The sequence below is a fragment of the Eubalaena glacialis genome, chromosome 1 (assembly GCF_028564815.1).
Source record: "Eubalaena glacialis isolate mEubGla1 chromosome 1, mEubGla1.1.hap2.+ XY, whole genome shotgun sequence".
NCBI classification, from domain to species: Eukaryota; Metazoa; Chordata; class Mammalia; order Artiodactyla; family Balaenidae; genus Eubalaena; species Eubalaena glacialis.
Window position 1 is genome coordinate 238212986 of NC_083716.1, and position 21294 is coordinate 238234279.

At 49.4% G+C, this 21294-nt stretch overlaps 1 protein-coding gene across 3 annotated transcripts; it reads left to right on the top strand.

Moving 5' to 3' along the window:
- Positions 1-666: 666 nt before the first annotated feature.
- Positions 667-21294, top strand: ASB1 (ankyrin repeat and SOCS box containing 1). 3 transcript variants are annotated; one of them, XR_009700801.1, is made up of 6 exons: positions 667-781; positions 4619-4760; positions 6822-7124; positions 13847-14232; positions 15423-15741; positions 16187-21294. XR_009700801.1 is itself a non-coding variant. In XM_061188981.1 (5 exons), the coding sequence occupies exons 1-5, from the start codon at positions 742-744 to the stop codon at positions 15626-15628; spliced, it is 1077 nt and encodes a 358-aa protein (XP_061044964.1). In that variant the 5' UTR covers positions 667-741; the 3' UTR covers positions 15629-21294. The 3 variants fall into 3 exon arrangements, 2 of the variants coding, with proteins under 2 accessions (XP_061044964.1, XP_061044972.1); XM_061188981.1 differs by having other exon boundaries at positions 15423-21294; XM_061188989.1 differs by lacking the exon at positions 6822-7124 and having other exon boundaries at positions 15423-21294.

Here is a 21294-nt window from a genome sequence, read left to right on the forward strand (position 1 = left end):
GGGGGCATTCATCTAATACCACAGTAATATATGCCCAGCCGTGCCGTGCCCCTCCAACAGAATCTGTTGCAAGGAACAGAGCTGGAAGTCCCCCACCTTCACGTCCACGCTCTCCCGGGGCTGCTCCCGGCCCCCGGCTGAGCGCGCGGGGACACACTGGCGCTGAGCCATCGCTGCCCGCCGCAGGCCTCCTTTAGCCGGCACTCCCAGGGGACGCCCCAGCAGCCCGGCTCGGGTGGGATTCAAACCTCGGCCCGAACCTCCCGCGGCCCCGCCCACACCCTCCCGGCAGAAGGCCTCGCCCTTTCCGTGGGGGCGGGGACGGGCCCGACCAACCAGAGTTCCTAGAACATGCAAATTAGCTCCGTCCCCCAGGTGAGCGTGTTTTCCCAGACTCCTCTGCTTCTTCTGTGGAGAAACACAGCCCCGGTGCGGCCCGACGGCGCGCGCCCCCGACAGCCCGCACCCCCGAGCACGCGTCTCCGACAGCGCGCGCCCGGCGCCGGCGCTCGTTCGTCCTCACGTCCGGAGCGAAGCGGGAGGTGGAGGCCCTGGCGCCCTGCTAGAGGCGCCAGAAGCCCCTGAGGGAGGCGCGCGCCCGCCGGAAGCCGCGCCCCCGACGCGGCCCACAGCCCGAGGCGCCGGAAGTGGTCGCGGTCGCCCCGCTTCCGGTCTGCGGGGGCCGCTCCGGGCGGGGGCCGCGGGGGAGGCGGGCAGCCGACGGGCCGAAGGCCGGCACTCATGGCGGAGGGCGGCGGGCGGGCCGGACCTGGGCCCGCAGGTAACGTGCGCGCGGCCGTGGGGCGGCGGGGGGCCGGGGCGGCTGCCCGGGCCGGGGCCCTGCGTGTTGGCCCGCGGCCGGCCGGGGCCCACGGAGCCGCGCCCCGCAGCCGGGGGTCGGTCAGCGCGGCTCGCGGGGTGCCCGGCTGCCCGGCTTCGCGAGAGCAGCCCTCGCGCCGATTTCCCCTCCTGTGGAGCTTGCACCGTAACTGCCAGCCGGCTGGCCTCTAGGGCTGGATGGGACCCCAACTGTAAAGAGAGGACGTGGGTCATCCTCCAGCTCTGAGCGCAGCGGCCGGGAGAGCCCCCAGAGGTCAGCCCCCGGGAGGGCGGGTGCCTTCTTTCTAGCCTGGCATCGGCCCCCCTCCACAACCGCCCCCCTCCCCGCACAGGCCAGGGACAGCGATAACGCCACCCCCAGCGAGCTGTCAGTGACACAGCAGGTCCAGGGGCCCTTGCCCACCGGCAGAGGAGGCAGCCGGGCCATAGTTTGGTTTAGGCGGCTAGAAAGGCTAGCGCCCAAAATAGCCATCTGACTGAGGGTCTCCACCTTGAAATATTCCTGCCAAACAAATGTGAATTTGCGGGGAAGTGCGTTTGCCCGCCTTCGGGAGAGGCTTCCTCTTAACCTGGGGGGTCGGGGGTGGGGGGAGGTTTCCTCCTTGTCTGTCGTCTCAGTTTGCCCCGGGTACCAAGTGCTTCTATGTGCTCTGGACTTTACGCGCTCATCTGTGTCTCTGGAGAGATACCCCTCCAAAGAGTTTATTAGTTAGTAATAAACTAAGGAGTTTATTACTCTTAAATGTGCCAAAATTTAAGACATAATGTTGATTTGGAGACGGGTGCAAGTAGTGCCTTTCATCCCTCCCTCCGTCCATTCATTCATCCAACAAACGGTTTATTGAGGACCTGCTATTGGCTGGACCTGGCTGGGGCTGGGGATACTGCAGTGAATAAAAATACAAACAAAGCCTCTTCCGTCCTGGGCTTTGGTTGGTATTGACTTTGACCCCAGGGACAGCCAGGACCTTAGGGTCTGGGACATCACTTCATGTGAGAGTGCGGGATGGACTGAGAGGTGTTCACTTGGGGGAAGAGGACTGACAGCTGCTTCCCAGTGTGGAGAAGAGTCCTGTGGCAGGAAGACTGGCTCCGCCTTACACAGAGGCACTCTTGTCAATATCCAGGCGGTGCTGTTTTACTGGTTAGTGTGGTGTTGCAGGCCTGGGAGTAGAGGGGCCACAGTTAAAGCTGAAGTGCTGTGTCGAGTAATTGTGTTGTCATTGGAGAAGCTGATCAGAAAAATGCAAACTTAAAGTTATCTTGGAGCTGGAGCTGGGGAAGAGGAGGCTGTGTTGAGCTGGGCAGGTAGTGGGTCAAAAAGAGGCCAGCAAAGGGAGGCCTAGAGGAGAACTTAGCAAAAGTTTGTCAGTCTCCTTACACCTTCTGAATCTTACCCCTACTTTGAACTTTTTCAGCCTGTGGAGTGAAACCGGGAGATAACTACAGTGGAGGATAGCTCCCGAAGGAGGACTGGCACGGGGCCCAAGGGGTCCTTGATGCCTGCCTGTTGGTCTGCTGCAGGTCTGGCTGTGGCATGAGCTCGAGTGACCCATGCGTTTGTGAACCCTCGCTGCTCTGCCCACCTGCCTGTGGCCTTTGTGTCTTACCTCTGCCATTGAACTATCAAATCCTGGAGTGTAAGGAAACGTACGCATCACCCCTGTTGTACTATGGCCCAGCCTTGTATACAGTAGGTACTCAAAAGAGATTTGATTTGAATATAAAAAGCAACTTCAGCATTGGAGAGAGTCCACCTGTGGCAGGGTGTGCTTTAAACTGTGCGTGGTCACACACTAGGACAGCTGGCACGGTGGGGACTTGAATGAAGGCCGTCTAAGTTCATGCTCTTTCCTTATGCCCCTGTCTGTGCAGTTATGTTTATAAAGCTCTTAATTATCTAGAGATATTTTGGGCTCCAGTGTGAGGTGAAGAACTCAATTACAGTTGACCCTTGACAACACAGGGGGTAGGGGTTGCCAAACCCCTGCACAGTCAAAAATCCTCGTAAAACTTTACAGTTGGCCCTCCATGTTCGAGGTTCTGCATCTAAGAATTCAGCCAACTGCGGATTGTGTAGTGTAGTATGTATTTAGTGAGAAAAATCCATGTGTGGGTGGACCCACATAGTTCAGACCATGCTATTCAAGGGTCAGCTGTAGGTATCTAATTGTACAAATTTGTTGACTACAGTTGACTGTTGAATGACTTGGGGGTTGATCTGCATATAACTTATAGTCGGTCCTCTGCATCTGAGGTTCCTAGGCATCTGTGGATTCAACCAGCCACAGATTGTGCAGTATTGTGCTATTTACTGTTGAAAATATCTACATATAAGTGGACCCCTGCAGATGACACCTGCGTTGTTCAGTGATCAGCGGTACTTGTTCTAGTCCATTCAGGATGTAATAACAGAATAGACTGGATGGCTTATAAACAAAAGAAATTTATTTCTCACAGCTCTGTGGTTGCAAAGTCCAAGACTAAGGCACTGGCAGATTTGATGTCTGGTGAGGGCCTGCTTCCTGGTTCCTAGGCGGCTGTCTTCTCACTGTGTCCTCATGTGGTGGAGGGGGTGAGGGAGCTCTCCAGGGTCTCTTTTATAAGGGCACTAATCCCATTCATGAGGGCTCCACCCTCATGACCTAAAGGTCCTACCTACTAAAGGTCCTACCTCTTACTAATCACCTTGGGGGTTAGGACTCCCAGCATATTATTTGGCAGGACATTTTGGGGGACACAGGCATTCAGTTTATAGCAACTACTTCTCCCATTCCTCACTGATTTTGTTGCCCATTTCTCACATACCAGGTTTTTTATGCTAAGCTCTTTTCTGAGCAGTTGATTGTTTGATTTATTTATCTTTTTATTCTGATGAGAAATAATTTCTATTATCTAGTAGGGTAGATCTCTTCTCATACATACTAAAAAAAACAAAAAGTGATTCTTATTTTTATTTCCAAATAAACTTCTAGAAGATTTTTGTCACATCTCATATAAAAACCCCAAAGAGATTTGTTAAACCTCTTAATTTATTTGGTATCACTTAAAATTTTCCTAGCACTGACGCTCACTCAAGTACATGGTATGGTTTTCACCACTTATTCTAGTCTTTATTGTTTTTCTGTTTTCTATCTTCATTATATAGGGCTGGCTTTCTATTTGTATGCATGTATTTAAAATTTTTCCTTTTTACTGCGGTGCAGCTTATATTCAGAAAAGTACACCCATCTTAGGTTACCGTCAGATGTGTCACTCACGGGGACTCCCGTGTGGCGAGGCCATTGCCCAGATCACATGACAGAGTCATTTAGGTTACAAGCAGCAGTGTTTTTCTGGCTATTGAGTTTTGTCAAAGTCAGGTGTCCTTTTGTAACGTAGCAGCTGATTATATGGTTTTTACCAATACTAAGACATTCTTGGAATAAATTAGAGTAATTTTATGGTGACTTTTTTGATACATATTTTAAATTTCACTTTGTTAATATTTTATTTAGGATCTTCTCTATCCTTAAGGAGTTTTGGCTTATTATCGCCCACCCCATCAAAGTTTTAAAACCTTGCCAGGTTTGGTGTCAGGAGTGTGCTAGCTTCATTAAGGGAAACTTTCTACATTTTTCTGGCTCTGGAAGTTTCTGGAGCAGGGGAATGATGTGTTCTTGAGAGTTGGAGAGCACCCGTGTGGGGGAGAGGCAGAGCTGGCGGCCGAGGGCGGCCCCTCACGGTTGGCGTTGGCAAGGCTTCCCTGAGCTGACAGGCGCCCCTCTCTTCAGTGCAGGTCCGAATCTGAAGGAGTGGCTGAGGGAGCAGTTTTGTGACCATCCGCTGGAGCACTGTGAGGACACGAGGCTCCACGATGCAGCCTACGTGGGGGACCTCCAGACCCTCCGGAGCCTGCTGCAGGAGGAGAGCTACCGGAGGTGAGCGCGGCTGCCCGCCCGGGGGCTGCCCAGGGCTTGGCCTGTGGGTCTGCACGAAGCTAAGGCTCGGGAGCTGTGAGGGAGGCACAGCGGTCTCCGATTTGCAGGTGGAGACCCTGAGCGTTTCCACTTTCGGAGGATGGGAAAAGAGGGGACTGCCAGAAGCGTGGTCGGACTTGTAGGCGACACCCTGATGGCAAGGACAGAGAGACCTGAGTTCAAGTCCAGTTCTGGCACTGACCTTTATATTTTCCAGCAACTTCTGGTGCTCTCTGGGTGTCAGCTTCCCTGACGTTACCCTTGACGACAGCGTCATTATTGTCTTCAACAGCGGCCCTGCTCCCTTGCGAGTCTCTTCTGGCTCTTTATCCTAAGGCGCATGCATAAATTCTCCTCCCTTAATTATTGCATCGTTATCCCCCTTTGGGTCCGGACTTCCTGATGGATCAAACCTGTACAGCGTTCCTGATGCGCTCTCCTCTGGCTTCTCAGGGCCTCAGTCATCTGCCTCCAGGGCCTGGGGCTCAGCCTCTGGCCAGCTGTCTCATTACCCAGGGACATGCTCCTTTTGTTGGTAGCGCCCTGCCTGTTGCCTTGCCACATCCTGCAAGCTCCTCCAGACCGGCTCAAGCCCCTCATGGCATCGGAGTCTTGCTGTTACTTTTCCCCACTTGAGACACCCGGGGAGCACAGAGACTCTGCCTGTTCTCCGTGTGTCTAAGATTCGAGTCTCAAGTAGACTTGAAACTCACCTGCAACCAGAAACTCCTTCAGGCTCTTTCTGTGTTTCTGTTTCCCCTTCAGGGCTAGGATGGCAGTGAGTTGATAGAAGAAATGCCTGTGTATTGATACTGAAACTTATACCACTTTTCGTGGACAGTTCCCAAGAGAAGGATTTCTAACAATACAAGAATAGGTTTCTTTCTTCTTTCCCTTCTAATGTCTTAGCATTATTTCATTAGAACAGATATTCGTGTTAAAAATAAAAAAGCTCCAAATTGCCAGAAAGGATCGTCATAAAGAGAAATTAGGTGGATTGCACATGACTATTTAACATGAATGACTCAAGTCCAAAGAAAACCTTAAATTTGCAGATATAACAGTAGAATAAAGTAGAGTTAAGCTACTAAAATAGACCAAGTATGTTCATATTGCTTTTTCAAGTACCGTTTTTCTTTCTTTCACTCGGGTTCAGTGAATCTCTGGTTTCTTGATGATATTTTTCTATTGCTATGTACTTTTTGGTGATGAGTCCTTGGAGCATTCCTTGGCCTCCTTGGCTAGTGGAAGCTAGTAACCAGCTGAGGGAGGAACCCTGACCTGCTGCGTGTTTCTGGGTCACTGCTTTAGTGATCTGTATTCCTCAGAGCTGCGCTGGGAGCTTGAGGTGAAGAGCCTCAGCTGGTGACGTGATGGGTCCGTGCACTGCATGACCCTGGCATCCCTTGATGGGGAGTCGTGGTCTGAGTGTCGCTTGCAATGAGAGCTGAGCCTGGACGGTTTCCCTCTGCTGCTGGTGGCCAGGAGTGTGGTGATTCCTGCAGGCTGTCATTTGTGCTGTGTCAGAGGTAGAGGGACCACAGCGGTCACCTAACCCCGGTGAGGATACCGAGGCCCAGAGAGAGGTCCAGCCTCAGGCCTTCACAGGTGGTAGCTGGTGAAGAGGGGCCTCGGGGCCCTGACCCAGGTCCTGAGCAGGTATGCTGTCCTCCATCCTGCGCTGCCTCCCGGGCAGGCCCTTCTCCCCTTTGTGGAGCAAAGAGCTTTGGACCGCGAGTCAGGAAACTGGAGAGCTTAGCTCTAGTGCTCAACAGTCTTACCTGCGCCTCGCATTTCCTCATCTGTAGAACTGGGCTCTTAATTTATTGCCTGTCTTGCCTCAGGCGTGGACCCAGCAGGGTGGGTACGTGAAAGCATTTCATGGAGCAGAGCACCTGGAAGCATCATTAAAGCGAAGGCTGCCCTCCCGCTCCCTGTCTCAGGGTCCCGCCCGAGAGGAGGTGGGGCGGCTGGCCGGTCTCCCAGTGCCCCTCCCAGCCTGGCTCCTGTGCTCTCTCTCAGCCGCATCAACGAGAAGTCTGTGTGGTGCTGTGGCTGGCTGCCCTGCACACCACTGCGCATCGCGGCCACCGCAGGCCACGGGAACTGCGTGGACTTCCTGATCCGGAAGGGGGCTGAGGTGGACCTGGTGGACGTGAAGGGACAGACGGCCCTGTACGTGGCCGTGGTGAACGGGCACCTGGAGAGCGCCCAGATCCTTCTGGAAGCCGGCGCCGACCCCAATGGAAGCCGGCACCACCGCAGCACCCCTGTCTACCACGCCTCCCGGGTGGGCAGGGCAGACATCCTGAAGGCCCTCATCAGGTCAGTACCACAGGGACCGGGCCACCATTGCCCTGCGATGGCCGCCACGGGGAGCGTGGCCGCGTCGGCAGGTTCTCGCAGCCACGTTATCATTTTTTGTTTTCTGTATTTGCCTTTTCTTTCTCTCTCTCTCCAATTAGACTTGTTAGCGGATTTGTCTATTTTGTTAGTCTTTCTAAAGAGCTGCTTCTTAGCTTTATCAGTTCTCTTATTTTTTTTACTTACTGATTAATTTCTATTTTTATCTTTATTTTTTCTCATTTTCCTTAATTTTACTTAATTTTTTCCCTAACTTTTTGAGTTGCATGCTTATTTATTTTTTTCTTGATTAATAATGTAAACTTTCAAGGTTATTAATTTACCTTTGCCTATAGCTTTGGCTGTGTCTGCTAAGCTTTTTTCTCATTTTTTGAATCAGTATAATCGAAGTTGATTTCCTCTTTGTTCTTACAGTTATGGAGGAGAAAGTTTTAATTAAAACTTTTGTGAACTTCGAGTTTTATTGTATTGTGCTCAGATAACACAGACCATATATAATTTCCATTTTGAAGATTCTTTGGGCTTTTTTAAAATTATTTTTTTAATGTCCAACTATGTTGTTGTGGATACTTGTAACAAAGTATATAACCACAGGGTTTTATTTGTATAGTACAAGATGACAGCCTCAGTTATGTTATTCAGACTCCCTCTCTCTTTTTTTTTACATCTTTAACCATTGGATCTGCCCCAAATTTATAGAAGTCTATTAGTCTGTAATTACTGTTGTGATTTGTCAGTTTCCCCTTGTATTTCTAATAATTTTGCTTACCATATTTTGATGCTCATTGGGCTCATGAAAGTTCTTGCTTATGGATTGTGCCCTTTATCAAAACAAAAGGAAACCATTGGTTTCATTGAGGGCTCATTTATGTAGCATTCTGTAACTTTTAGTTTTAATCTTAGTGGGGTTAAGTAATTCTTTGTGAGCTCACTTTTACTGTTTGACTGTCTGGGATTCTTTTGTTTTTTTAGGTGATACAAATGAACTTTTATTTCACACTTCAGGAAGTGGATAGTCTCTGAGAACTGCAAAATGGGGTGAAAAGCAAGAAGCTTTTGTAGGATAAAGGGATTCTTTGTTTTTTAATACAGTTAACATTGTTGCCATAGCTGATGTTAGGTCTATTACTGTTGTCTTTCTGTGTCTTAACTGTACCTTTATTTTATATCTTTTTTCCATGATCTGTGTTTTCTTTGCTTTCCCTTTCTGTGGTTTTAGACGGTTTCTGGTCTTATTTTAATAGTACTTAACGGTTACCTTTTTAAAAATTTGAGCCAGATTGCATTTTCAGTTTCATGTCTCCAGTGACTTCTTTCTACCAAAGATGCTTCCCTGCCCAGCAGCCCCGCCCCCGCCCCCCCCCCCCCCCCCCCCCCCCGGCTCTGGAGGCCGTTTGTTCTGTAGCTGGACTGAGTGCAGTTCAGGTGTCCGGTTGTCGGTGAGGGAAAGTATTACAGGAGAGGGTTACAGCATTGTTACGGGCTGCATTGGGGGTGTTCTGAGGAGCAGGGACCTGGCGTCCCCCTCGCCCAGTGCAGGACATGGTTTTTTAAATTAGGTACTGAGAATATATTTATTATATCAAAAAGATTTATATATTAAATGGCTATGGAATTGACTTTTGGAAAGATAATTGAGGGTGATATGCTGGTTATACTGGTGGGTGATAAAGATGTGATGATGCTTTTTTCCCCTTCTTTTGAAGAATTTCTAGTCTGATAATCTAAACCACCTCAGTCCCGTATCTTTGCATCTTGGAGAACGTAAGTCATTAATTTGGAAATGTTTTTCAGTAGGATCAATCCATGAAATTTCATCTTGGTTCCAGAAATCCCATAGGGCATTTCAGTCAATTCATGATGCACAACTGCTTTGAATTAGCTGCAGGCTTGACTTTAAGATATATTTACAGGTGCCCTTCTTGAGGAAACGTTATTAAGACATTTTGCCACCCCGCTGGAGCACAGGACATTACTTTTACAGTGAGGTACCAAGAGCATATATTACTCTATTGAAAAGTTTTCTGGATTCTAAATTACCAGATAATTGACTTTTGGAAAATGGGGTTAAGTTACTGAACAGATAATACAATCTAAACACAATCTAGACGCAACTCCTGCCTTCCCTGTGTCATTGTCCCTCATAGGCAGGGCTCTCCTCTGTCACTGTTGTGATTTGGTGTCCCTCTGCAAGTAACCTCCATTTTGTTACTTCTCATTTCCCTTGATATATATTACTGATGTTTCTTTAAAAAGGTAAGGAGTGGTATTTCTGTATGTGCAAAAGTTATACTGATTTATTGAGTCGTCCCGGTGGTTCCTTGCCAGTGATATTAAACGCAGTAGGGGAATTTTGGAAAATATTCAGGATTAAAATTAACTTGATCCCATCCAGTATATTTTTATGAGTGGATGAACGACTGTCTTTGCCACAGCTCAGCTAATACCAGATTGTCATATTGCCCAAAATTACAAACATTCTAGAAGACATATCCGTAAGAATAAGGAGGAAAAACAATATCACTGCTTGAAATCTAGTTCTCTTAATTGGTTGAGTGTATGAAATGAAACATCGGTTTCTGCTTGGTTTGGTATGTGTTTTAGAATGTTTCTTTTGTCACTCCTAGGATATCTTGGAGGATATTGGGTGATACTTGCATTTGTAGTGGCTGATGGTGCTGCATGGCATCAGTGGGAAGCAGATTGTCATGTGAGCTCATTGGTCTGTGTGCTGTCCTTTCTCTTCCTCAGCTCTGTGCTGCTGACAGGCAGCAGTGTCACTTCTAGGGGAGGGTCCTTTGTTTGCTTGGAAGAGTGCTGAAGAGACGGGTGATAAAACATGATTGCTGGCTGTGAGTGTTGGCCAGCTATTTTTATTAAGGCATGGAAAACGATGCTCTTCCCTCCGCCCTGGACCCCTGCGTGTCAGGCCCCATCATCATTACTTCCTACATTTTGTCATTTCCTAATTCAGATGAAATATGTGATGACAGAATTTGTGAGGCATTGCAGGACTGTCTAGGGCGATGGAAGCTCAAGTACACAGGTGCTGGCTGTCTAATGTTTACTCACGGTAGAGTTGGGTAACGCCTTTTGGGCAGCAGTCTCACAGAAGTGAGGCTGTGCTCTTCTCATTACATCCTCTCAGGTTGCACATGTTTTCCGTTGGTCCCAGTACTGCTGATGTTCACTTTCATCTTTTGATTAAGGTGGTGTCTGCCAGCTCTTTCCATTGTAAAGCTCCTCTGTTTCCCTCTGTAATTAAAAAGTATTTTTGTGGCTATGTACTTTGGAACCATGTATATATCCTATTCCTCATCAGATTTTTAATTTATTCATTTATTTATGTTAGACTCATGGTTTCCTGTGGAGTTACAATTATTCTAGGCTCTTGTGTACTTTGCCTGATTCATCCCTGGAATTAGTCATTTCTCCAAGGAATCCTGGTTTCTTTTTGTGGCGAATGCTGTTTAAAAGCCAAGATGTGGACACTAGGAGTGCTTATTGCTTATGGGGTGTCACTGTTTTCAGGCTCTCCTACTGGACAGAGCTAAGGTTACTTAAACATGTTTCTGTCTACATTTCTGTATCTATTATGCATTGACAGTTAAAGAGTTCACCCTGATGCCTCTAATCCAATCCAGCACCACAGGGTCCATCCTACTTTTCTCCCTTTCTAAATTTATTATTCTTTTGCAACATTGAGAGACCTGGTTCCCTTACCTTTAACATGTTAGCTTATTTTGCCAATCCCCCATATTGAACCAGTCTCCTATGCTGCTGCCCCTCCCACACATGCCTCCTCCCCCGCTGTGGGCTCTAGCACCCTGGCAAGGCAGCCTCCTTGGCAGGCACCCTCTTCACTCGGCCGGGACTCCAGCAGCTTGAGCAGGCCACCCTCCCTGCTGTAGTCAGCGGCCCCCGCTTAGTGTAAAATGACCCAGTTGGTAGTTTGTGCTTGGCCTGGGAGAACCCTGAATGCCCCATAGAAAGCCATGTATTTGGGTGTCCTTGGGTGCAAGGATGAGGGCAGATCCCTTGAGGGGATCCTGAAGGCTCTGCCTGTAGAGTCGTTTAGAGATTGGCTCTGGTGGAGAAGGAGGCTTCCGGGTCGGGCGGCCCCTGCATCGGCCTGTGTGAGATTCATCCTCACATCTGGGCTGTCTCTGGGAGTCAGGAGAGGAGAGCTCCTGGGCAGCCATGCGGATCAGCTCGGGGACTGTCGTGAGTGCCCCCACCTCTGGCGGCTGCGCGAGGCTGCCTTGCTGTGCTTCCTGCCCTAGGTCCTTCTAGGTGACTCTGATGCTGGGAATGGTCTGGCTGCTCTGGGTGTTCAGTGTGCCTGAAAAGAAGAGCCACCCTGGCGGGCAGGACATGATGGCACCAACTGGGTACACAGTTGGGTTAAAGTATTTCTTTTTGCTTGCAAGTTTTAAGGATTGCTGTTTAATTGTTTACAGTATGTATTTACATGGTTCCAAAGTCAAATCTATAAAACAAAGTATATTAAAAGCAGTCTAGCTTCTATCCTCATCTGCTTCATCCCTGCCCTATAGATAACCATTTAAAAGGTTTTGTGGTTTATCCTTCCATCATTAAAAAATAGGCAGATATGTGTATGTGTCTAGGTGTGTGTCATGTACACGTTGGTGTTGCAGCCTCCTCCCCAGGATAAACAGTAGCGTACTTCACATTCATCGTCCTGCTTTTCTCACTTATCAGGGTGTCCTGGAGGTCACTGCAGAGCAGTCCTTAGCCCTGCTCCTCACTCCTTTTCAGATGGTACAGTGCTCCTTTATGTGGACGGGCCAGTCCCTCTTGACGAACCTGTGGCTCGTTTCCTGCCTTTGGCTATTACGGGTACTGTTTTAACGAATTGCCTTGTGTATGCATCTTTCCAGAGGTTTGCAAATGTGTCTTGGGACTAGATTCCAGTAGTTGTGATTGGTGAGTCAGAGGGTACATGCATAGGTAAGTTTGCCAGCTATGACCAGATTTCCCTCTACAGGGATTGCTCCATTATGCCTGGCCCCCAGCGATGAATAAGACTTCCTTTTTCTTTAAAGCTCTGTCAGTAAGTTTTTGGATTTTTCCCAATCTGATAGGTGAGAAGTGGTGTCTCCGAGTAGTTTTAATTTGCATTTCTGTTATGAGTGAGGCTGAGCATCTTTTCATCTGGTTGAGAGCTGTTTGCACGTGTCTGTATCCGTCTCTGGCTCATTTGTCTATAGAGCTGTTGATCTTTTCCTTTTAGAAGGTCTTTATATATTAAGGATGTCAACCCTTTGTAACATTTCCCCCAATTTGTCACTTATTGTTTTTCTTTACTTATGTTAAAAAAGCTTTGTTTTTATGTCTTTTCCTGATCTTCCAAATCAACTTTATAATCAACTTATGTAGCTCCAGGGATGTTATTTTTATGTATTTACATTTATAGTCAACTTATTTAGTTCTGGGGAGGGTATTTTCATTTATATAATAAACTTAGGGAAAATGACATCTTAATGATATTGAGTCTTCTTATCTAAGACTATGGTATGTCTTTCTGTTTCCTTAGGTCTACTTATGTGACTTTCAGTAGTATTTTATAATTTTCCTCATGCAAATTTTGGACATATACTGTTAAGTTTATGCTTAGATATCTCACTTTAAAATTTATTTTGCTATCAGAAATGAGGTCTTTTTCATTTTATCTTTCAACTTGTTTTTGTTTGTATATAGAAGGCTGTTGGTTTAAAACTTGCTACTTTAATAAATTCTCTCCTTGCTTGTTAACTGCATTTTCATTAATTATTTAAGGCTTTCCAGACAGTTATATCTTCTGCAAATAGGGAAAAGTTTTACCTCTTCCTTTCCAATTTTAGTCAGCTAATTGCTTTCTCTTGTCTAATTGCACTAGTACTTAAAAAAAAAAAAAAAAGTCTTTAAAACTAGTGGGCTAGAAAGTGGGACTGTGTGCCTTGCTCCTGGCAGAGCTGCTGCGTGTGTTTCCCTGCTAGGCAAGAGGCTGACTTCTGGGTTGAGGAAATATTTTTTATCATGTTAAGGAAATATCCATTACTTTCTTTTTTATTAAGTATTTTCAAACAGGCTTAAGTGTTGAGTTTTGTTATATGCCTTTTTTTTTGCATCTGTGGAGATAATCATGGATTTTCCCCTTAGTTCTATGAATATGATGGATTATGTTAATAGAGTTTCTAATTTAAGAACTACCCCCTGGAATAACCCCCGTGAGGTCATTGTATGTTGCTTTCTTAATGTTTTTAGATTCTCTTTGCTAACGTTTTATTGGAGGTTGTTAAGTTGATATTCGTAAGCGCAGTTAGTTGGTAGTTTTTCTTTATGGTGTGGCCTTTGTCAGGTTTGGAGATTATTGTTTTGTTAATTTCATAAGCTGAATTTGGAAGTTTTCCTTCTTTTTCTTTGCTTTGAAATAGTTAAAATAGCCATGGGATTGTTGGATCTTCAAAGGTTTGAAAGAACTCCCTTACGAGTTGTTTTGCGTGAGTGGACTCCAAGGTTCCTAACTACCGTGGTGCCTGCTGGTGGTCACGGGACCACTGTGACTGGGGGCCTCTCCAGTGCTCCTGGAGTTCGGGCCCATCTCCATCGGGTGCCGTGGGGATGCGTTGGCTGCGGTTGGCCCGCTGTGAGGTCTCACTGTCCGTGTGTCTACCCTGCAGGTACGGGGCCGACGTCGATGTCAACCACCACCTGACTCCTGACGTCCAGCCCCCTTTCTCCCGGCGGCTCACCTCCTTGGTGGTCTGCCCCCTGTACATCAGCGCCGCCTACCACAACCTCCAGTGCTTCAAGCTGCTCCTGCAGGCTGGGGCAAACCCGGACTTCAACTGCAACGGTCCTGTCAATACGCAGGGCTTCTACAGGGGCTCCCCCGGGTGCGTCATGGATGCTGTGCTGCGTCACGGCTGTGAGGCGGCCTTCGTTAGCCTGCTTGTGGAGTTCGGAGCCAACCTGAGCCTGGTGAAGTGGGAATCCTTGGGCCCAGAGTCGAGAGGCAGAAGGAAGGTGGACCCTGAGGCTCTGCAGGTCTTTAAAGAGGCCAGAAGTAAGTGGCCTTAGTTGAACTCTGACTGGCAGTCTCTTTAAGGCAATTGAATGAACCAAGTTGTAGCAATTTACAAAAAAAAACGGCCTCCAACTACGCACTTGGTCAAAACCTTCAGTGAGGACTAGGAATTTTCTAGAATGGTCTTCCACATTGGTCTTCTCTTTTTAAATTCCCAGACACTAAGATTTAATACTAAGAAATCTATCAAAGTGCATGTTCTCAGAGTTCCTAGAATTATGTTCTCTTTAGCCCTTTGCTCTGCTTTGTGATCCCAGATTCTTTCACTGGTGTGTTTATGGCTTTTAAGTGTTTGCTTTACAACAAATTGCAAGCCCTTCCTTCTCTAGGGCGCCTCACTTCCCCTTCTTCAGTTCCACTCAATTACCATTGTTCTGCATTGTGTGCTAAGGATGATTTTTGTTAGAATAAGGTCTACAGTTTGCTTATTCATGAAGAAGGATTTTGCCAGTGAATTAAGTTGATGGCCAGGGAGTTTGCAGTTGATCCGTGGCTTGGTCCTTGTTGTCGTTCTCTCTCCAGGACTCAGAAGTTGACCCTGTGCGCCCTCTGACCTGCCCACACCCTGCCCCTTTCCCATCTGGGTCCTGAGGGCATCTGAGTGACCACCTTTTCCCCAGTCCCTTACCTCTCGCAGAACTTTTGTTTGTTGTGTTCTTGTTATTGGCTTTCCTTAAACCAGTCATTAAAACATGCTCCTGTTGAGCCTTCCCCAAAAGAGTTGCTTGCTGGTCAGTTGGAGCCACACTGACGAGCTAGGCTCCCTGTGTTCATGCCTGTGTCACAGGCAGAGACACGGCGAGGCTTTTTTGACCCAGAGCAAAATTGTCAGCCTGCCCTCCTCCTGTGTTGCTCGGCCCGTCCCCTTCAGACCCCCTTGGAGCTTCTGGGAGGGACCAAGAGCAGAGACTGACAGAGGGCAGAGGGCAGTTTCTCACACCTGCTGGGGCTTGCAGTGGTCAGCTCTGTTTCTCTGTCTAGGGAATTCCACAGAGTTGAGCAGATGACAGGACCTTTCTCACCAGAGCCTGCTCTCCTCTGGAGGTGGGAAGGGGCAGCCAGCATTGGCGCAGTTCCGCTCGTCCTCACAGCCAGCCTTTGGTCTGTAGGGTTAGGGAGGCATTTAACCTCTCTCCCTCTGTCTCTCCCTTTCTTCCCACGCGTTCCAGGTGTCCCCAGGACCTTGCTGAATCTGTGCCGCGTGGCCGTGAGGAGAGCGCTTGGCAAACACCGACTCCATCTGATTCCCTCGCTGCCTCTGCCAGACCCCATCAAAAAGTTTCTACTTTACGAGCAGAATTCACGAGCAGTGGTTGACTGCGGTGAGGAGGAAGCAATCTGCAGAGCAGGTCGACACCGATTCTTGCCCCTGTGACCACGTCCTGTGCTGCTGACTAAATCCCGCCTGGCTGTTGGTGAAGCGGAATCAGCCTTGTTCTCATGGATGGTATTCCATCTCAGGTGCTTGGGGCGTCGGACAGTCCTTAGGTCGGTATCAGCCGAAAGGCTCGTACAAAACTTAATTTTGTTCTTCCTCAGTATCTCTGTTTTGGAAATTAATGAAATGGGCCTTGAAATGTGAGCAGGTTCGGGCTGAGGTTGGAGGCCTGCTAACATCCCCAGCAGGGAGAGCTAGCACTTTCCAGAACTGTGCTTCTGCGCTTGCCTCTCAACTTGACAGCTTGATTAACGCGAAATGAAAAGGAGTCTTGGTATAAAAGTACAGAGATGCAGTTCTTGAACTTACTGGTTTGTTTTCCCTGCTCCTGGGGTAGACGTGTGACATTTATCATACGCACCCCCTTTCCTTGCCGCTTCACTGTTCTCTCCTTGTGGCGGAGGCGTCATATTAATTGTCTTCATTCAAGGATGGTTTCCTGGCCACATGGGTTGGCTTTACTGCCTCAAAGTCAACACCTGCATTTGTTCACAGCCTCTTTAGGTACCACTCAGAGTTCTGCAGCGCTGCACCTGTTCTGATACCTACCTGTGCCTAGCATCACGCCAACAGGTCTCATGAGTTCTCTGCCATTTCACTTTGGGGAGCTTCCAGACAGTTGATTGATTTTAGGAGGCCAACACTGAAATAGCCAGTAATTGACTGCCTACACTCGGACCAAGGACCGTCCAACAGCATTCACTGCCAGTTCTAAAGGAAGAAGATGCCTGTGGCGCTGTTTCCTAGTCCCTGCACGTACCGGAAAGTGGAAACTTCAGTCATCTTCTGGGTGGTTCTAAGCTTTCAGTTGCTTTGTGTTCAGTGGACAAAACATCTGGTGTTTGGTTGATTGATCTTCACTTTTTTGGACCTGATGTCTTGGTAGTTGCTCCTAGAACCGAAGAAAGGGGATAGCAGTGAGGTCAGAGGTCTTCCCCTGGCCTGCTGGGGGTGGTGAGAAGTGAGAGGAATGAGCTGGCTTGTCACCTGACGGACGGCTTGGCTGTGGGCAGGGCTCACTCTCACACCTGGGCTGCGCGGCCAGGTGTGTGGCCATGTCGGCACAGGTGGGCCAGCGGCTGCCTCTCTAGAGCATCCAGGTGCTGCTGTTTCCAGGGAAATCACATCTGGTAATTTGAGGCCTCAGGGCCATTGTGTGGATCCATGGTGATTCTGACCTTTAGAAGTGTTTAGAAACGGGCAGATTTCAAATCTGTGTTTGGATTTTCTGCAATAAGAGAAATCTAATTTGTAACAATTGAACTAATGATAGGGGTTTATTTAATTATTAGTGTCATTATGTGTCTTCACTGACCAGACAGGCAGTGTCTGGTCATTGTCTTCTGTGGCTTGAGGATGGAATTCTGAACCCCACCTCCTGTGTCACGGATGGACGTGTGTTGGAAAGCCAGGCTGGCCCGTATATGCACGTATGAGGTCTGAGGGGAGAACAGTCATCGATGATTTGGGGGGGACGACGTAGCCGCTGGAGGCTTCACCTCATTACAAGCGGTGGCTGAGGCGTAAGTGTTGGATGGCTTCTGAGGCCCGAGACCGGGCTGTGTGCTGCCCCTCAGGACGGGGAGCCTGCTTGGCTGGTCGCGTTCAGAGCTGGGAGTCAGGAGAGGCTTCCTGAGAAGAGAGGAGAGGAGCTGCGGTGGGTGGCCGATGTGGTCCTTTGCAGCCGGAGCCAAGCGCTGCCGGGCTTCAGCCCAGGCCGGGGATCAGCTGTGTTCCTGTGGCCCTTGTGGTGGGACCACACCACAGCTGGGCTGCGGCTGGGCCAGGAGCTGTGGGGAGCTGGGGCTCTGCCTGCGTTTAGGGAAGGGTTGTAAGGAAGCTCGAGCCACCCAGCGGTGGACTGGGCCACTGGAGGGGGCTTCGTGTCGCTGGGGGTGTGTCAGCACTGGCTTGTCGCCTCCTGGGTCGGGCTGAGAGAGGAGTATCAGGAGTGGTTCGCTCCCCTGACTTTTAAGCTCTTGCAGCTGCCCTTTGGCTCGGGTTCCCTGCGGCTGAGCCATGCTGCAGGCTCGCAGGCCACTCTGGGTTTGCCCTGCTGGGTGTTTTCTACAGGGGTCTGTTAGGGACAGAGCCTCCCCAGCCCGGCCCTGGGTAGGAGGGTGGCTCTGTTCTCAGACCTTCTGGAAAGCAGCATCTGGGAATGCTGCCAGTGCGGGGGTCCCAGCCATGCCGGTGCGACCTTGGGGCTGCACTAGCGGAGTGGGCGTCAGCCTCCTTTGCAGGTGAAGTGAGTGCAGGGTTTGTTTCTGGGGGATGGAACCGTTTTTCTGGGGTCTCTCTGGAAGGAGTGGACTGAGTCGCCGCTCATTGTTGGGCCTGGCCCAGAGCTGGCCGGGGAGGCAGTGGGACTGGGGAGAGGTTGAGCTGGGAGTGAGGCCCCCGAGCGTGGTGTGCTCAGGGCCGGTCCACAGGGGCCAGGGCCTCAGCTCTTCCTTTGCAGAGACAGGTTGGCTTTCTCTTTGTGCAGCCACCCTTTAGAGCTTTTTTCACAATCCCAGCAAATTTGAGGTTCAGGCTCTAGTTTGACATTCACAGCTGCCAAACCTGAATCTGCACATAACGTAGATAGCTACTTAAGGCCATTCCTGCTTGTTTTGAGTGACGCTTTGCTAAAGCTCCCTTTTTCTTTTGTTGGCAAGGATAGGATACAGAATAGGCAAGAGTAACTCTCTCCATCAGAGCGTTTTATAAAATCATGTTTCTAAGCCCTGGGGCACCAGTCCCACATAGCCAGGAAACGTGGTGGTACTTGATGAAGCTGCAGCCCCAGAGCCCTCCGCAGGGAGGGGCATGATGGACCCGAGGTCCCCCCAGCCTGGTCCCGGGAGTGTCCTGCTGTTGCCCCTGCTGGGGCGTCTGCCAGCCGCTGAACAGAATCCTGTGCCTGGGCCTTGGCTGCAGCGGACAGGCGGGGGGTGGGGGGGGGCGGGGTGTGGTGGAGGCAGCACTGACACCTCTGAGAACCTCTGAGAATTCAGCTGTGGCATCCTGGGTGGCGTTTCTGCATGTATTTCCAGAACCCATCAGTGTCATACATATCTGTGCCTTTTCATATTACTTACGCTATTTATGTATTTATTTACTTATTTATGCCCTACCTTGTTCCAGAAAAGGGTTTAAGGCAGTGATGCTTAGTTTTTGATGTTCTCTTTTGACATTTGATAAGTTGTAGTCAACATGCACTTGTTGTTAAACAGGTAGTTTTAAAAAAAGAAAGGACAATTAGCAGTTTCCTGATGTTGAATATGTTTCTGTTATCAGGCCTGAGGGCCATCATTTTAATTTTTTCCTCTTGCTTCCATGAATTGATTCTTCAAATAAAAGGTTCACGCATAAATAGAAAGAGAGGAACATGCAGCCAAGGTCAGGCTGAGCAAAGGAAAATCTGCCCTAGAGAGAAGCGCTCTCCTGTGCTTGCTGCCTCCTGCCTGGCCTTGAGCAGGTCGTGTTCCCAGGGAGGCTGCTCTCTTACACGGGCCGGGTCTGGCCGCGCCTTTCCCACGGAGCTTTTGGCAGGACACGTGAGAGAATGTACGTGAAAGCACTTTGCACTTAAGCCATCCCTGCGACATGTACACTGCTGTCCTGGTGAGCGTGGCCCCTCTTCTCAGTGGACCGGTCTTCGAGGCGATGATGGTGCTGGGACAGCCTGTGATCTTGGTGGTCGGCTGGGCTTGTGCCCCAGGGGGCAGCAAGAGTCACGGCGCCCACGGCATAGGCCTCCTGTGCAGGTCGGAGGTACAAGGACACATGTTAAATAATATAGGAAGTCAAGTTCATTCAATTTAAAGGGTTGTCTTTTATTCTGAGATTACGTCCTTCCTAATTTGGGTGACAAAATGTCCTCTTACGTAATGAAGGTGATACTAGAGGGCAATATTTTTATTTTAAAATGCTCCTGGTTGCAGAATAAAATGTCGGCTGCCCTTTTGTCGAAGCACAGAATTTCTTTTTGAGTTTGCCTGTCTCTGAAATCCAGCGTCGGGGACCCGCAGTCTCGCTACAGTGTACGTTTACGTGCCGAGGAATTTCTCTTGGAGTCTTGAAACGGCCTGTACGTGGTTGAAGGAGAGCCCAGCGTCTGCTCTGCCTAGTAGTCCAAGAACAAGCTCTGAGGTCACTGTGTGAGCTGTTAGGAAGTGCGTGCTTGTGTCCTGCCCACGGCAGAGCAACGTCCCTGGGGTGATGGGCCTCTGGCCACCCGAATCCCCTGAGGGACACTCCCGGGAGGTTCACGTGGCCTCGTCAGCGAGGCTGCCCCTGACCTCAGGCCTGCGCACCTGAGGCACCCCCGAGCGATGGCGCCGGTGCTGGTGGTGGGCCTTCTGCTTGTGCCCCTCTCAGCCGCCTGCCACTCAGCGGCCGGTCCCGAGTGGTCTGGATTCCCCGCCAGCGTGGCTCTCCCTCCTGGAAGTGCCTCATTTGGCCACATGACCTCTCTCTCCCTCGCTCGCTTATGCCTCACTTCCCTCCTCATCCCCCGCCCCCAACCTGACTCTCTTGATGTGGAATAAAATAACTGATGTGCACACATGAGTGGTTAGTGGGATCACGTCCTAGGAGAATTCCACGGGGGGGACGTGCAGAGTTTGAAGTGCAGTGATGTGTGGAATATATGCTATAAATTCTAGGAAGACAGTCCGATGGAGAAGTGAGGCGTGGGGAAGGGTGACTTCTGTTGCCTTAACTTGTAATTGCTCAGTGTCTGGAATGCATGGGGAGCTTTTCTTTTTAAAGTTGCTTGGATTTCAGATCTCTCCCAAGTGATGTATGCGTGTGCATACGTGCAGTTTAGTGTGGTATTTGTGAGCACGGCTCTCCTGTGTGTATAACATCAGTTTGCTGCTGTGATTGAGCCGGCAGTGCCCCCGCTCCGCCCTGCGGTGTTTGCACAGCTCCCGCTGCTTCTGTTTGGTGTCGAGCACGTGAGGTGTGACACGCACTGGGGCCCGTGTGCCTGCACACGGGGAATGCTGACCATCAGCCCTCAGTTTCTCCTTCCTCCTTTGGTAATGACTGTGTGCTTGCCCGCAGCAGCTGGGACCATGAATATTCTTTGCACTTGTGCCTGGTTAAGAGCTTTCAGAAATACAATGGACATCTTTGATACGTTATTGTAACTTTAGTAAATGCTTTAGTCCCCTTTAATTCCCCCCAGATGCCTTAATTTTGTGGACTGTTTATCTCATTGGATAGAAGAACTGACCATGTGAAACCTTTGTACATGAACTTCAGGTAGAAGCAGCTGGCTCTCTGGAGAGTTTCTAATGATTTGCAGAGAAGGGCTTATGTAACACAGGAGTTTTAAACTGCGCTGGGGGACCCCGGCGCTCTAGGGAGGCACCCAAAATGCTGCACAGGCTTAAACTGATGGGTGAGCCTGCTTTACGTGGTGGGGTTTCTAGTTTGCAGAGAGTGCGCCCCTAAAAGTGTCCGTAACGCGTGGCTTTCAGTCAGGTGACACCGTCCCTACAGTGCTCTGTCGGGCGGGGAGGTGGTGGAGACTGCGGGCCCCTGTTCTTTGTGACTTAGTTTGAAAGTGGGAGGGTGAGGTGTGAAGCTTTGGGAATGAATGAACTAAA